We start from the raw sequence: 16620 nt of genomic DNA, 5'->3' as shown, positions 1-16620 counted from the left end.
CTGGATTGTCAGCAGCTTCTAATACTACTCTGCCGACTAACTAAAAGACTATGAGCTATGCTGCATGAAAGTAAGGCAGCACCCTCCCGCGTGGGGTGGACACCATCCCTACCTAAAAGACCAGGCTTGCCCTCAAAGTGTAGCCAGTTATCTATAAAGCCCACATGATTTTCTGCACACCACTTGGACATCCAGCGGTTCAGCGAAGAAAGCCTGCTGTAAGCTTCATCACCACGCCTCATTGGGATGAGGCCAGAGCAGATTACCTCCTCGGACAGCGTCTGGGCCTGTTTAATCACCTCTTTAATATTAGCCTTAGTTACTTCAGACTGCCGCAGACGAATATCATTGGCCCCTACATGAATTACTACCCTCGAATATCTCCTATTCCCTAACAGCCTGAGGTTGCCACTAATGTCCGGTGCTCTGGCTCCCGGTAAACAACTGTTGCCGCTGGTGCCCCTAAAGGAGTAGCTAATTTCACGTGTCGGACGATAGAGTCTCCTATCACCAGAGTACCTTTAACAGGCTCCTCAGTGGGTGCTTCACTGAGCGGGGCAAACCTGTTTGACACGTGAACTGGGGGAGCGTGGTGTTCAGGTGGGCTGGCTGGTAGCATTAGCGTTAGCCCTTTGACTATGCTGCCGAGACGTTACCCATTCGCTCCGCTGTGAAGGCTCTAAGGCCGGAGTCGAGGGGGTACTAGCAGACTAAAAGTGGATTAGTAAGTGTGAAGAGAGTGAAAGAGAAGAAAACAGAAAAGTGTAGAAGCTGAAGATTAGAGCAAGTTATCAGCAGCACACCAGCAGAGCAGAGCCAGGGGTGCCCGTTGTCTTTTTTTGCAATAATTTCACTCCTTTATTGAATAAACATAAATTGGACTTGCAGAGGTGGAGATCCCTTCCTTTGTCCATGTTAGGCAGAATTAATGCCATAAAGATGAATGTCTTGCCTAGATTTCTTTTTTTTTGTTTCAGTCCATTCCCTTATATTTACCTAAAAGTTTTTTTAAAGATTTGAATCAGCTTATCATCTATTTTATTTGGTATGGGATTCCTCCTCGAGTAAGTAAATTAGTTTTGCAAAGATTCAGATCTGATGGAGGCCTCTCCCTCCCCAACTTTTCATTCTATTATTGGTCAGCACATGTTCACAAAATACTTTATTGGCTTCACTCTCCAGAGTTGTTGTGGTGCAGACTGGAGATTAAATCCTGTGTCTCATCCTCTCCACTTGCTCTACTTACCTCTCCCTTACCACTTTAGATAAAAAAAAAAAAATCCAAAAACCCAGTAGTGATCTCCACTTTTCGCAACTGGTCTCAGTTTAGATGCCATTCTAAATTCCTAGCTCCTTCTTTGTTAATGCCTGTGACGTATATTTGAGCATACACAGTTGTAAACACATGGGATATTCACCATTATCATATATATTTTCCACACAGAATGACCACTGGACCACAGGGAACAGATGGAGTTAGCCCTAACTTAAACACATTTGTTTTTTCAAGCATAGGCTAGTGTGGGGGAGCACTTCTTTCCCCTCCCATGCATTGCGTCAGACTAACTTGTGTATGTTCTATGTATGTGCGCTATAGGAGCGTATGTTAAGTGTTTCCAGCTGTGAGGTGTTTTTCAAACATAAAGGCTGGACTTCAGCAATTCCAGCCAGAGAGCTTTGGGATCAGATTGGGGAAACCTCTCTCCAAGCAAAACCGGTTTGCTTGTTAATGATGCTGTTATCTTTTGTACTAATTATTCTTTTTTCTGTAATAAATTTTCTTATATACAAAGAACAGTATCAGCGAAGACTTATTTCATGCATCTACATGGCATCACAGCTCAAGATACTACACCTGTCTTGAATAATCATTTATTCCCCCCATCTCTTTCTGACACTGCCTTTCTTACTTGGCACAAGAGGGGCATAAAATCTTTTGGTGACCTTTTTAGAGATGGCACTTTTCACGTTTGCCCAACTGGCCTCTGAGCTTAACCTGCCCTCTTCACGTTTCGATATTTCCAGATCAGACATTGTGCCTTATCTCTCTTCCCTAGCTGCCCTATTAGGCATCATTGGTATGATTTATTGTCTTTAGATCCTTGCAATAAATCACTTATATCTAGAATGTATTTGAAACACCTACATTTTGATGTAGCTGGTTTGTGTAAAATTAAGTGTGCTTGAGTCTTGTTCACCCTGTGCAAGGCTCCAACTGATTCAATTTAAAGTTTTGCATAGAATGCACCGTTCTAAATTGCAGTTATCAAAATTTTATCCCAACCTCATCAATGATCGGTGTGACAGGTGTTCATTTTCTCCTAGTAATTTAACATGTTTTTCTTTTGCCCAGTTTTGCAGGGGTTCTGGACCTGTTACTTTGATATTATGTCCAAGGTTTTTCAGGTTAAAATAGATATGTGTCCGCTGGTGGCAATATTTAACCTTTCCCCTTTGCGATCCTCACTTAGCCGAGGGCAGGCACAGGTATTGGCCTTTACCTCCTTACTGGCGAGACGCCACATTCTTTTTTATTGAAATCCTCTAAGCCTCCTTCTGTTGCTTTGTGTCTTCAAGATGTAATCCAGTTTCTCAAAATGGAAAAGATGTCATGTACCTTGAAAGGCAACTCCGCCTCATTTTACACCAAATGGAACTCTTTTCTTTCCTATGTTGATTCGCTTTCACATTGCTGGCAGACTGAACTTGAACTTTGGAGTACTGTAATAATTTGGATTGATTTATAATTTATTTTCTTTTTTTTTCCGTTGTCCTTGTATTTTGTTATTTATTCATTATCTCATTCAATTTTGCTCTATTGTGAGTTTGAATGACTGGGGTGGACAAAAATGTTTGGGGGAAAAAATGGGGGAAAATGTTGAGCATAGAAAGTGTTGTTTTCCACTGTCATGTAACCGTAACTTGCTCTAAAATATTATAAAAAAAAGTTTAATAATTACCTACATTATTCGTTTGTGCTGGAGTTAACGTTAATTTTCATGTGAAATTGATTGACATGGTAAACGTATATTACCCCTCAGGTTAATAGTATGTAAAATACAGTGTAGACTGTATGAATTGTTTCATGGCTTAAGGAAGAGGGGCGTTTGTGGCCAAAATAACAGAAACACTTGTGGTCATGGACTGCATTTTGTTTGGTTTTATTTGTTGACAGAAAGTGTAATACAAATTAGGCCTGTCAATGTTAAAGCGTTAACGCACGCTGGTAATTTGGAAGCAGTAACGCGTTACTATTTTTTTTACGCAAGTTAATTAAGGCACCAAGTTTGACCCCTACTTCTGCTGTAATCTGCCCCGCCCAACACACTGATCTGTTGTCTGGCTAAATGATTGAACGATGCGCTCTGAACTGCCAGCTCAGACCCAGCCAGAGAGCTTTGTTTCTCTTTCTCTATTTCTCTCTCTCTCTCGCACACACAAACCTGTGCTTTCCTGCCCTGCTCCTCATACCTGAGATTTTTATACTCAGCCAATTAAGTTTGAATTCAGAAATCCTCCCAACATGCTGCGACATTTACAATTTAATTTATCATGCATTCTGTATTCCAGCACCTTAACCTTGATTTTATCTCCCCCCAAATAATTATACAGTCTAATTTTAATTGACACCACTAATATAACTTGCACATAACTGCGTTTTACATTTCTTACATTCATTCTTTTATTTACATTTAAATATCCACTAGAAAAAATTGCGTCTGAAGAAAAGCAAATGCGATTAATCGCAGTTAATCACAGAATTTTGTGATTTTTTTTTTTTTTAATCGATTGACACCACTACTTAAAATACATGTTTTTGTTTTATGTTTGACATGTTTCATGAAATATATATACTTTTTATTTTGTGCTGTTGATTCAGATTTTAAATTATTTTTTGTTGTAAATATGGTAAATTAATGACGATCTTTCCCTTTGTGATTTACAAACTTTCAAGCAGAACTGCATGTACATCATTGTTCTGGGTGTGGGTTACTTCTTTGTTAATTGTTTTCTTTTATAGATGCTCATGCGTTGATACTCGTCACGCACAGAAAGCCAGCAGGAAATGGACTTTGGAGATGGATGTTGCACTGGTCCAGTATGTTAATCGCCTCTGCCGCCATCTGGCCATCACTCCTGCCCGCCTCCACCCCCATGAATTGTACATGGATCACACAGATGCAGCCGACCCCCGAGTCTTATGCCTTCTGAGTACGAGCTTTTTCATAAATTATTAAAATACTGAAGTAAGAATGATGAGCATTAAAGATAAATAATAAGTAATCATTTACTTCTCTGTTGAAATCTCTTCTCAGATGTGCCTGTGGATAGTTTGCGCCTGCGCTTTGCTCTGCTTCAATCCCTTAATAACATGATGGAGAGTTTCTTTTTGCCACTTGTGGAGCTCAGACAGACTCATACTTATCAGAATAGTATTTCTGCACTGTTACGTGAGGCCAAAGGTAGGGTTTTATATGCTCTTATATGTTAGTTGTTGGGGATGTGTGGTTTTTGTTATGATCTTGTATAATGTAAAAGAAAATCTTCTTTACCAACATGCATTTAGGACCAGACTTTATGTGCCTAACCATTACATTACATTAAGGCATTACATGAGCGAAACATATTTTACATCCACAAGTGTGTATATTTTATTCTACTGTTGTCAAAGCATCTTTTCCATGCCATTAACAGCCCTGTATACTTAGTACAGGAATGTTTGCATGTTGATGTTATGTAATGTTAATGTTATTATTTTCTCATTTTGCTTCTCAGGCCTAATTTTTTATGATACCAAAGTGACCATTATGAACAGGATGCTAAATGCAACTGTGCAACGCACTGCTGACCATGCTGCTCCTGAAATCACATTGGACCCTCTTGAGATAGTGGGAGGTATGCAGAAAAAAGCAGCTGTTTTACATGAATTCACTGCCTTTTACTATGCATATTCAGTGTGTTTGTGTGTGTGCATTTCTTCAGGCGAGATCCACAGTTCAGAAAACACCTACTTCTGCCAGGCAGCTCGGCAGCTGTCTAGCATTCCTTCATCTCAGCTTTGTGTCAAGCTAGCAAGTGGAGGAGACCCAACATATGCCTTTAACATCCGATTTACTGGCGAAGAAGTCCATGGCACTAGTCAGTGTCTAATAAACACAATACACCCATAGTAAACATTACTCCTTTTATGCTTAATTAAAATTGATAATAGAATAAAAAATGTTACATTTATTTCTTCTTAGGTGGCTCATTTCGACACTTTTTGTGGCAAGTCTGCAAGGAATTACAAAGCACTGCCCTCTCTTTGCTCCTCTTGTGCCCCAGTGCTGCTGCTAATCGAAATAAGGTGTGCAATCCTTAGTATCCTCACATCGACACACTCTTCTCTCTTTTTCTCTTGCTGTGTTTGAGTGTGGGTGTGTGAATATGTGTGCACTAAAGATAAGAAGAATTGTCAGATAATGCAAATATTATAAATACATGTTATATGTTTCTTTAGGGGAAGTGCATCCTGATGCCTTGCCCAATCAGCTATGCTGAAGAGCAGCTCCTGCATTTTTTTGGCCAGTTGCTGGGCATTGCTATCCGTGCAGATGTGCCTTTACCTTTGGATCTCTTGGGCTCGTTCTGGAAGGGTTTAGTGGGTGATGTGCTAGACGTTGACTCAGACCTACAAGAAGCTGACCTCCTTACCTTCAACTACATAAAGAAGTTTGAAAGTGTAAGATACATTTATATTTGCTACTTTTGACTTTCCACTGTCTTGTCTTTTGTGCTACCAGTGTTTTTATCAACTATTTCCAAGCATTTGAAAATGTAATTTGTTATTTATAATTGTTATCTTCTTCAAATATGATTTTTTTTGTCCATTTAGACCATAATTTATATTAAAAACAGAACAGATGTGACCACTGACAAGTGCCTCATTGAAAACAGTATCAATACAATGTCAACATAAGTAAAATACTCTTGTATTCATCTTGTTATGCAGGCTTACCAACTTTGAATAGGTGAATGGCGTGAGAATTGTCAGCATGTGTCCCAAGGATTTAAACCTCTCTATAGACACTCCCCAACTTAAAATGCCCTAACCAAACCATTAAACACATGAAATACTTAGTCTGGCATCAGAGATGATCAGAGACAATGTTACTTAACTGACTTATAGCTAATAACTGATAGCATCAGGACTAGATGTGGATTGACTTTGAAACTGTAAAAGTAACACTTTTGTCTCTAGAGAATGTGAGTTGAGTACAATAGTAGTTAAATGCTTACAGTTAAAAAAAAATCTTCTGCTCTAAATAAGCATTTAAGGAGCAAATATAAGAGACAAAAGATATGAAACAGAAAGGGTATACAACACTTTGGGACTTTGTTTTAAGCCACATTAATTACATTAGCCTCTGTCTTGAAACATCATTTAATGCCTCTTCTATGAGTGAGCTACTATTGAAGACATTCTGTCCTGTTGGATATGCTGCTTAGTTCAGTGATTAGCTGCAGTATATTTGTCCGTAATGGGACCTTGCTTAGCACATTTTTCAATTGCACAGCTGTACTCAGCAGTACTTATCCCTAGTTTTAAACAGTATACAGTGAAGGAAATAACTATTTGCTCACTTGCTGAATTTGTACGTTTGCCCACTGACAAAGACATAAACAGTCTATAATTTTTAGGGTAGGTTAATTTAAACAGTTAGAAAATACAGAAAATCACTATTGTTAAATGAAATACAAGTCCTTCTCAAAAAAATAGCATATTGGGATAAAGTTCATTCTTTTCCATAATGAATTGATAAAAAATTTACTTTCATATATTTTAGATTCATTGCACACCAACTGAAATATTTCAGGTCTTTTATTGTTTTAATACTGATGATTTTGGCATACAGCTCTTAAAAACCCAAAATTCCTATCTCACAAAATTAGCATATCATGAAAAGGTTCTCTAAACAAGCTATTAACCTAATCATCTGAATCATCGAATTAACTCTAAACACCTGCAAAAGATTCCTGAGGCTTTTTAAAACTCCCAGCCTGATTCATTACTCAAAACCGCAATCATGGGTAAGACTGCCAGAAGGCCATCATTCGTGTTTCCGGCGCTGACGAGAGCGGCAGCCTTCCAGCAGCTCCGTGTAGCGTTTCACCTTAAATGAACTTTTTTTTCACTGTTTACTTTCTTTTTTTCATCTTTTACAACGCTGTAGTGTGTTATTATTGTATCCCATGGATACGGATCGCCAAATTCTGCACATGGGCTGCAGAAACTTTGTTTACTCGAGGGAAGAACTTCTCGCGCTAAGAACAAAGAGCCGCGCCGGCACGAGGCACCCCATTCCGGCTGATCTTAAGCGACGCTCCAGGAGCTGTAAAGCCTGAGTTAAGCTAAAGGCTAAACAACGGGAAAACCGCTGGAGATACAAGCTCTGTATTCCGGCAGTGGTGATGGGGAACGTGAACTCGCTGGTTAACAAGACGGACGAGCTCCAACCAGGGGGGAACCAGAGGACCTACCGGGAGTGCAGTCTCTTCTGCTTCACAGAGACTTGGCTAACTGCTAACATTCCCGATGCTAATGTAATCATCCCCGGATTCGTCACTGTGAGAGCGGACAGAGACAGCGCGCGGAGCGGCAAAGCTATGGGCGGTGGGCTCGCTATCCTCATTAACAACAGATGGTGTAATGCTGGGCATGTGACTGTTAAAGAGACTATCTGCTGCCGGGATGTTGAACTGCTCGCGGTGAGTTTAAGACCATATTACATCCCGCGGGAGTTCTCACACACCATTGTTGTTTGTGTGTATGTGCCCCCCCGAGCGGACGCGGAGGCTGCGTGTGACGTCATACACGCAACCATCGCTAGGCTCCAGACACAACGCCCGGATGCTTTTGTTACTCTGTCTGGTGACTTCAACCACATCACGCTGGACTCCACACTGACTTCTTTCACCCAGTATGTGGACTGTCCCACCAGAAAAAACAGGACAATTTACCTCCTGTATGCAAACATCAGTGATGCGTACACCGCCACTGCCCTACTTGGAAAATCTGACCACAACCTGGTTTTCCTGAAGCCTCAGTACAAACCCTGTGTGATGAGGCAACCAACCACAACACGCTCCTTCAGGAAGTGGTCTCAGGAGGCAGAGGAGACCCTGAGGGACTGCTTTGCATCCACAGACTGGAGTGTGCTGCAGGACTCTCACAGCGAGGACATTGAGGGGGTAGCAGACTGCACAACTGACTATCTGAACTTTTGCATGGACATTGTGGTTCCTGTAAGAACTCTTTGCTGCTTTGCCAACAACAAGCCCTGGATTACAAGCGACGTAAAGGACCTCTTAAACAAAAAGAAGAGGGCCTTTAAAGACCAGATCCAGGAGGAGTTGAAGAATATTCAGCGTGAACTTAAGTCCTGCTTAAAGGAGGCTAAGGAGACCTACAGGAAGAAGGTTGAGCAGAAGTTACAAGTTAACAACATGAAGGAAGTCTGGGACAGTATGAGGACAATCACAGGGTGCAAGCCAAAGAGTGATTGGTTTGATTGCCCTGTTTCATCATCACCTGCTTCTGTCTGTCCTGCTATCCAGAATGCCCCCCCTCACCCCCCCCCCCCCCCCTCCACCTCTCTGCAGACCAGGTCACAGGGGCGCTGAGGAGACTCCGCTCAGGGAAAACAGCTGGACCTGACGAGGTGAGCCCGAGACTTCTTGCGCCTTTGAACTTGCGTTACCCTTGTCGAATATCTTCAACATGAGCCTGCAGTTGGGGAGGGTTCCTACGCTGTGGAAAACTTCATGCCTGGTCCCTTTTCCCAAGAAACCTCGTCCCAGTGAGCTCAACGACTTCAGGCCGGTAGCTTTGACCGTGCACATTATGAAGACCATGGAACGACTGCTTCTCCCACTCCTCAGACCCCAGGTACAGCATGCACTGGACCCTCTTCAGTTTGCATATCGGGAGAAGATTGGTGTTGAGGATGCCGTCATCTACCTCCTCCACCAAACCAAGGGGAGTAGTGCTGTGAGAATCATGTTTTTTGATTTCTCCAGTGCTTTTAACACCATCCAGCCTCCACTTCTCAGAGGCAAGCTGGTGAAGATTAATGTGGATCCTCACCTGGTGTCCTGGATCACTGACTACCTCACCTGCAGACCACAGTACGTGAGGCTCACTGACGGCACATCTGAGACTGTAGTCAGTAGCACTGGAGCACTACAGGGGACTGTGCTCTCCCCCTTCACTCTCTACACTTCAGACTACCAGTACAACTCTGAGATGTGCCATCTGCAGAAATTCTCGGATGACACTGCCATCGTTGGGTGTGTGAAGGGTGGTCAGGAGGAGGAGCACAGGAGACAGGTGGATGACTTTGTTGCTTGGTGCCGACTGAACCAACTGCAGTTGAACACATCCAAGACCAAGGAGATGGTGGTGGACTTCCGTAGGTCTGGACTACCCTTGCAGCCGGTCTCCATCGAGGGGGTTGATGTGGAGACAGTGAAGACCTACAAGTACCTTGGTCTGCAGCTGGACAACAAACTGGAAATTTCTCATATGAAAGCAATTATCAGAGGTGTAAAACTCACTTTTCTTTTAATTTATGCGCCATTCATCTTTGAACCTGGATTTTTTCTTATCCTCCAAATCTTCAAAACAAATTTGAATGCTGTCTCAGAAAATCAATTAGATCAGGGCCTCTACAGCTCTGAATAATGTAGTATCAGATTTCGCATTACTTGATTTATGGCGTGCACTTAACTCTTCAGAATATACTTGTTATTCATTGAGACATAAATCATCCTTAAGAATTGATATTTTTCTTATATCCCCCTCTTTGTTGGATACACTCCTCTAAAATAACGTATTATTCTCTTTCAGACCACTATCCTAATATTGCTAATATAAACATAACATGCTTATTACAGCAAGCTCCGTTTAAATAACACTTTATTACAAAATTTATTTCTAATCTTAATGAATTCATGGAATTCAATTGTGGCTCTGTTTAAAACCCTCAGATCTTGTGGGGAGCCATTAAAATCATCATAAGAGGACATACCACTGCTATTACTTTTATGTTAACACTGCAGAAAATTACAACTCTGGAAAACAAAGTAGCTTCTCTATCTCACTCATTACAGCAGAGGTTTGACAAATAATTAGCATCTGAGCTAGAATTACTTAAAAGAGAACTAAATTCCATCCTCAAAAAACAATCCGAATTTAAGATTTATAAAGAACCAGACAGTATTATTATTTGTATAGTAGCCGTTCCAGTCATTTGTTAGCCCTTAAATTGAGTAAGAATAAACTGTTCTCAAATATCCCTATTTTTCAGTCCCCACTAGGCCTAATGACCACAGATCCTTTCCAAATCAATCATATCTTCCAGCAGTTCTATGAAGACTTGTATTGTGCTTTTCCTGGGCCTCACTATTATGATCACATCTCTTATTTAAAGAATTTGAATTTGCCCTCTCTGTCTAACGAAGAAGCAGATACTCTCGGCAAACCCTTAAAGCTGGAAGAATTAAAGACATCACTGACTATGAAAAAGGGCAAGGCTTCAGGCCTCGATGGTATTCCATTAGAATTTTATTTAGCCTTTTTTCTCAGTTAGGCCTGTCCCTTTTAGATATGTTTAATAAATCAATTGAAATAGGTTCCTTTCATGGACGGGATATTACTGCAGTAATTTACATTCTTATTAAATCTGCGGAAGACCCAACTCTGTAGTAGTAATTGCCATTTATCTCTGATTGGTTCAGATGTTAAATTATTTCTGATAATGTAAGACAAGTGCTTCATGTCTTGGATTATGCAGCAAATCTCTCTTCACTTTGTGTTATACTATCTCTCAATGCAGAAAAAGCATTTGAACGATTAGACTAGAATTTCTTAATGTCAGTGCTTGAAGTAATGGGTCTTGGTCATAGCTTTATTAGAATGATCAAACCTCTGATTGTAACCCCACTGCAGTTGTTTTAACTGGTGAAAATTGTTCTTCTCCCTTTACAATTTCTTGTGGTTTTAGATAAGGTTGCCCTCTATCACTGTATTTATTCGCCGTGTCTCTTGAACTTTTGGCCCAATTGATACACCTATCCCACGACTACTCACCTATTAATATTCAGAACACTCAATACTATATTTTTTATATGCAGATATTTTATTGTATCTTTACAATGTTCCCCAAACTTCTTTACTTATTCTCCATCCTGGACACATTCAGCATTCACAAATTAATGAGACTAAATGTGCTTTACTTCCCCTAAATGATGCAGTGAGAAAACTAAATCTCACATCACCAATCCCTATAGTACCCCACTTTAGATACCTCTGCATTCAAATTGTCCACGGTAAATGACTTGAATGAAATCAGATCACCAATACTCTTTAAACTCGTATTTCTGTAGTCAAAATAAATATTCTTCCTAGAATTAACTTTATTGCTTCAATGATTCCTCTCCCTCCCCCGGAGGGTTTCTGGAACAAGCTTAATTCTGACATTTTATCTCATTTGTGTGAATGCAAAAAATAAAAAAGATTTAAACTTGCAAATCTTCGACAGAGATCTTTTGCTACCAAATTTCCAATTATATCATATTGCTTTTACACTTCGGTCTATAGCGGTATGGTTTGATCCTGAGGCTAAAGCTCCCTGGCACCCTATAGAGGATTTTTTTATTGCTCCACATAGATTGCAAGATTTTATATACTCTAATATCTCTTTGAAACTCTGTAAAATGAGGTATGGACCAATTATTGCCAATGTACTCCATACTAGAAAGATGAACTAAAACTGCTCACTGGCAATAAACCCTTTAACTTTTTTTTCCGATGGCAACAAAAAGGAATTCATATCCTAGATGACATCATTAATAATTCTGGACTCCGGACATTCCAAGACCTACAACTATCTTACAATTTACCTGGATCTTCTTTTTTATTTTTATTTTTTACCTTCGTTTACACTCAGCAATGAAAGCCTATGGAAACAAATTCCTTTATCAGCTCAGCTATGTCTTTTGAATGACAATTCTTACTAAACTGTACAGAAAAAGAAGATTTTGAATGGCTGGATTGACTGCTGCCAAAAAAACACTGGTCTCATCCCATAATTGCCTTTTTTGGGTGTCTCCATTAGAGAACAATTCCACTGCCCTCCAGTCACATGCTATAGCTTTCACCCCATTAATGGCCAGGTGGCTGATTCTCCAGGAGTGTAAAATCAGTAAAACCCCACTCATTCGAACGATGGGTCAGAGGTAGCATTGAACATACAACATAGAACCCCCCAGTGAGAAACAGAGGCTAGAAAAACTCCCTCAGAGCTGGAGGACAAAGAAACCTTTTTAAGAAAATCTATAAACAAAATGCAAAAAAAGTTGTATAAAGTTTCTTGTAAATATCTTGACAGTGTTTTGCCTCACCTGCTTTAGACTCAGACTAATTACTCTTTGCTTGCATCTGTAATGCTGCTTATGATCTCTCTATAATGACCTAATAAAAATGACTCACTAAGGGCTGACGCATGCATCTGGAAAGTTTCCTTATCTTTCCTCTTTTCTCCTCTCAGGTGTCTGATGAAGCTGAGCTGGAGGCACTGTGTGCAGAGATCTCATCACAGAACCATTCAGGCGAGAGCCCTGACTCACCCAGTCGTCCTTGTTGTACATTTACTTATATCACCATGTCAGGCGAGGAGGTGGAACTGTGCCAGGGCGGACGTAATCTTGCTGTTAGGTAGGGTCCAAAACCTGCCAATGTAGTGAGAAAGACTACATGAAATGTTTGAATGGGATGAGTGGAAAATGTTAACAGTGTTAATATCCTATCATAGTCTTCCAAAACTGCTCTATTTTTTCCCATTTGTCCTATGTTTTTACAGTTGGGAGAACAAGGATATCTATGCACGTTCAGTACGTTCTCTTCGCATAAGGGAACTGCAAAATGTGGAGTGTATGAATGCTGTTCGTGCAGGACTGGGCTCCATTATTCCTCTACAACTCCTTACCATTCTCAGCCCCTTAGAAATGGAGTTACGGACCTGCGGTCTCCCCTACATCAACCTTGAATTCCTTAAGGTAAGATTGTTGTGGAGAATAAAACGAGTTTCTTTGTTATGTTAATATTCACACTTTCTATATACATATATGGTAATCATACATATTAGGGGTGTTTCGATTCTCTAAATCCTTGATTCGATTTTATTTTCCGATTTTAGGGTCACGATTTGATTCGATTCTCGATTTTCTTTTTTTTTTCTTCTTTTTTTTTTTTACAGCAGAGAGGCCTATGCCAGTTTTAGATTAGTCTTTGGTCAGTCATTGGTTTGATTCATCAAATTTACAATATCTTATTTCAAAAGATGGGCTTGAAGTGATGCAAAGTGATACAAGTGATCTGTAATACACCACATTAGGCACTAATGGTCAAATTGAAATAATTTAATTTAGATATATATGTAATGCCATCTAGTGGCTTTTTTGGTAGCAGCTGTGTGCACTATTAAAACAGCAATGTGCAACATAACAAAATAAATAATAAAAAAATAAATAGAAAAATAAAAAATAATAGAACAATTAGAGCCTTAAAAAACTGAACTCTATCCTACTACAACAGTTAAACATGAAAAATAAGACTCGGTCCCTGAGAATGACAAGTTTTTTTCTTTAACAAATTAACTTTTTCTGAGAGAAAGATGCTCCTTAAGGTACCAAAACTATTAACATATTTGAGGCTAGACAAAACAACTGCTATTTTTATATTTTCTTTAGGTTTTCTTTAAGAAGATGAGAATGTCCACATTCTCTGGAGAAAGGGCTGCTCTTTGAGCAGTAACAATATCTGCGGTGTCTGCTACAGTGTGCTGCGCTATTTGCGTAGCGTGCTGCACAGCTTAGAGGGAGATTCTAATCACATAAATTCTTTTAATGTTCAAAATTGTGTGTGTTTATGGATAAAGTTCCGACCTTTATCCAAAAGCCAGTCAGTTTGCTGGTTAGACCATAAGTGGGGGGGGTCAGTGATATGGTGGTCGTAGGACGTCAAAACACAATGAGAGTGACAGTCAAATAAAAGGATAAACTTAGCTGCTAGTGCCAATGTTACACACTGGGCTACAATGTGCTACTGCTCAATTGAAATGAAAACCAGCAGCCACACTGGCCCTCGGCAAGTAAGATTGAACACACCCGATATTTAATATTTGACCATACTTGCCTACTTTACATCATCATGATGTTTAAAGAGACAATGTAATAAACTGAAACTGTGAGGTTACACTTTATTTCAACAGGGATAGTCCTTCTTAACTAGGTCATTTTAATATACATATATCAGTTAAATGATTATTCAGTAAATTGGTTCTGATATGATTGTCTATGTAAGAAGTAGTCTGTTTCTTCTGACACCTGTACTCACATAGATATGCAGATTTATTAAGCATATTTAAATTTAGCCTTTACTCGTAAAACAGTTATAACTTGAATGCCTCCCTACAGTTTAAAAAGCGCCGCGGTACAGTTAAAAAGGTCCGTGGTACAGTTAAAAAGCTCCGTGGTACAGTTAAAAAGGTCCGTGGTACAGTTAAAAAGCTCCGTGGTACAGTTAAAAAGCTCCGTGGTACAGTTAAAAAGCTCCGTGGTACAGTTTAAAAGCTCCGTGGTACAGTTAAAAAGCTCCGCGGTACAGTTTAAAAGCTCCGTGGCACAGTTTAAAAGCTCCGTGGTACAGTTAAAAAGCTCCGTGGTACAGTTAAAAAGCTCCGTGGTACAGTTAAAAAGCTCCGTGGCACAGTTTAAAAGCTCCGTGGTACAGTTAAAAAGCTCCGTGGCACAGTTTAAAAGCTCTGTGGTACAGTTTAAAAAGCTCTGCGCATCAGTGCGTGGCTGTCTCTCCCTAAAATCTAGTGTATTTAGTATCTTCTCTGCTTGTTACGTAATTATAGCCTATCTAAAGTTCCACTCTTGACCTTGTGACTGTGTTACATTGATGAGTGTTTTTCCAGTTTTAACAATGTCTCCCTTTTAGACATGAAATTAGCCATGCTAGAAATTAGCCATTCATTATTATGGCCCAGTCACTATGTTGCAAAAAGATTTAATACAGTAAGGAACCTAAGTTTATTGTTTTAAATAAATGTTCTATTGTTTACATTGTCCTTTCATCTTTTTATCTTCTCACATTATTTAAACAAAAGTTATAGGCCATTTGAATTGAAAAATCTTTCCAGAATCGGAAATTGTTTCTGAATCGAATCGTGACTCCAAAAATCGGAATCGAATCGAATCGCCAGACACTGAGAGATTCGCACCCCTAGTAATATCAGGTACTGATATTGGATGATTAGTTCTGGATCACAAATGCTGCTCCAATTCATACTTTATATAAATTATATAAATTATTATAAATCTATATAAATTATTGAAACCCATGTTTGACATAAGACATGGTGAACTTAGGCTCATGTTGGCCTCTGCTTCTCTGTGGAGATTAAACAAGCTGCATGTAAGTGAGTACCTTTGTCAACAATGAGTGTACCTTAAAGAAGATTTACTTACATAAAAAAGACTGTCTGGAATACATTTGAAATTGAGGCATTATTTGGACTGGTGTGATTCCACATTTGCGCTTATACTTATATCACATTCATTCTAGGAATGATTTCTTCTTGTGGAATTCAGAAATGTAATTACACAGTGTGACAGGTTATTCTCACATTATTCACATATCCAAACCATGTAGCATCTTTTTCTTTTTTACAGCTATAATTGAGAATTTGAACAAAACTGCTGAACTAGGTCTGAAGATTTAGGTACAGCATCCAGGCAAGGAAAAGAGTTTACTATTGTAACTGATAATATTTTTAAGTAAGTTTGAGATAACTCTGTCAAGAGTGCAGGTTGCAGAATTAGACAATGAGATTTTTTCAGCTCTAGCAGCTGAATTTAGTAATTCTAGCTAGATTATTGTTGTAACTGCATGTTGTAACTGCGTGACAGCCACAGCAAAAGACGGACTTTTCAAGTTCGAATTTTGTATACTACCTCAAATCAAACAAATCTGGGACATTATGAGGAATGCAAAGAATATTTTTTTCAAAACATTTCAAAACAATTAAAAAAATGGAAATGGGGTAATTTGATGCTGGATGTCAAGAAATGATTTTTATTTAGGATTTGATACTGATATAATCAGTATCTATAAAATCCGAAGCCGGTATGGGCAGAGGTTCTACAGTTTGTCAACAACAAGTCGGCTCTATTTCCTGCAGCCCTCTAACATATGTAAGAAGCTTCTGCAGATGTTCTACCAGTCATTGTGGCCAGCATTCTCTTCTACGCTGTGGTGTGCTGGGGAGGCAGCGTGAAGAGACGAGATGCTACGCGGCTGAATAAGCTGGTCAGGAGGGCCAGGGCAGTGGTCACAATAGTTACAATAGATGAGATTAGGACTTTGGATAAACTGCTTTCTATCATGAACAATGATAGTCACCCACTTCACACCACCATCATGAAGCAGAGGAGTGTGTTCAGTGGCAGACTGCTGTCACAGAGCTGCACAACAGACAGACTCAGAAAATCCTTCAGCCCCAGAGCCATCAG

General features: G+C 39.6%; 1 protein-coding gene across 5 annotated transcripts in view; it reads left to right on the top strand.

Annotated features, from left to right (window-relative positions):
• The window catches only part of LOC103023131 (probable E3 ubiquitin-protein ligase HECTD4), a 199212-nt gene that overhangs the window by 168948 nt on the left and 13644 nt on the right, over positions 1–16620 (top strand). For all 5 annotated transcript variants that reach the window (XM_049470710.1, XM_049470707.1, XM_049470709.1 and 2 more), the window contains exons 67-74: positions 4022–4212; positions 4317–4463; positions 4777–4896; positions 4984–5139; positions 5244–5347; positions 5501–5722; positions 12591–12757; positions 12903–13098. In XM_049470710.1, the coding sequence (XP_049326667.1) occupies positions 4022–4212; positions 4317–4463; positions 4777–4896; positions 4984–5139; positions 5244–5347; positions 5501–5722; positions 12591–12757; positions 12903–13098 (1303 nt within the window). The remainder of the gene's footprint in view (positions 1–4021; positions 4213–4316; positions 4464–4776; positions 4897–4983; positions 5140–5243; positions 5348–5500; positions 5723–12590; positions 12758–12902; positions 13099–16620) is intronic.

Source organism: Astyanax mexicanus, chromosome 22 (assembly GCF_023375975.1).
Source record: "Astyanax mexicanus isolate ESR-SI-001 chromosome 22, AstMex3_surface, whole genome shotgun sequence".
Classification (NCBI taxonomy): Eukaryota; Metazoa; Chordata; class Actinopteri; order Characiformes; family Acestrorhamphidae; genus Astyanax; species Astyanax mexicanus.
This window is presented reverse-complemented; position numbering and strand designations above follow the sequence as displayed.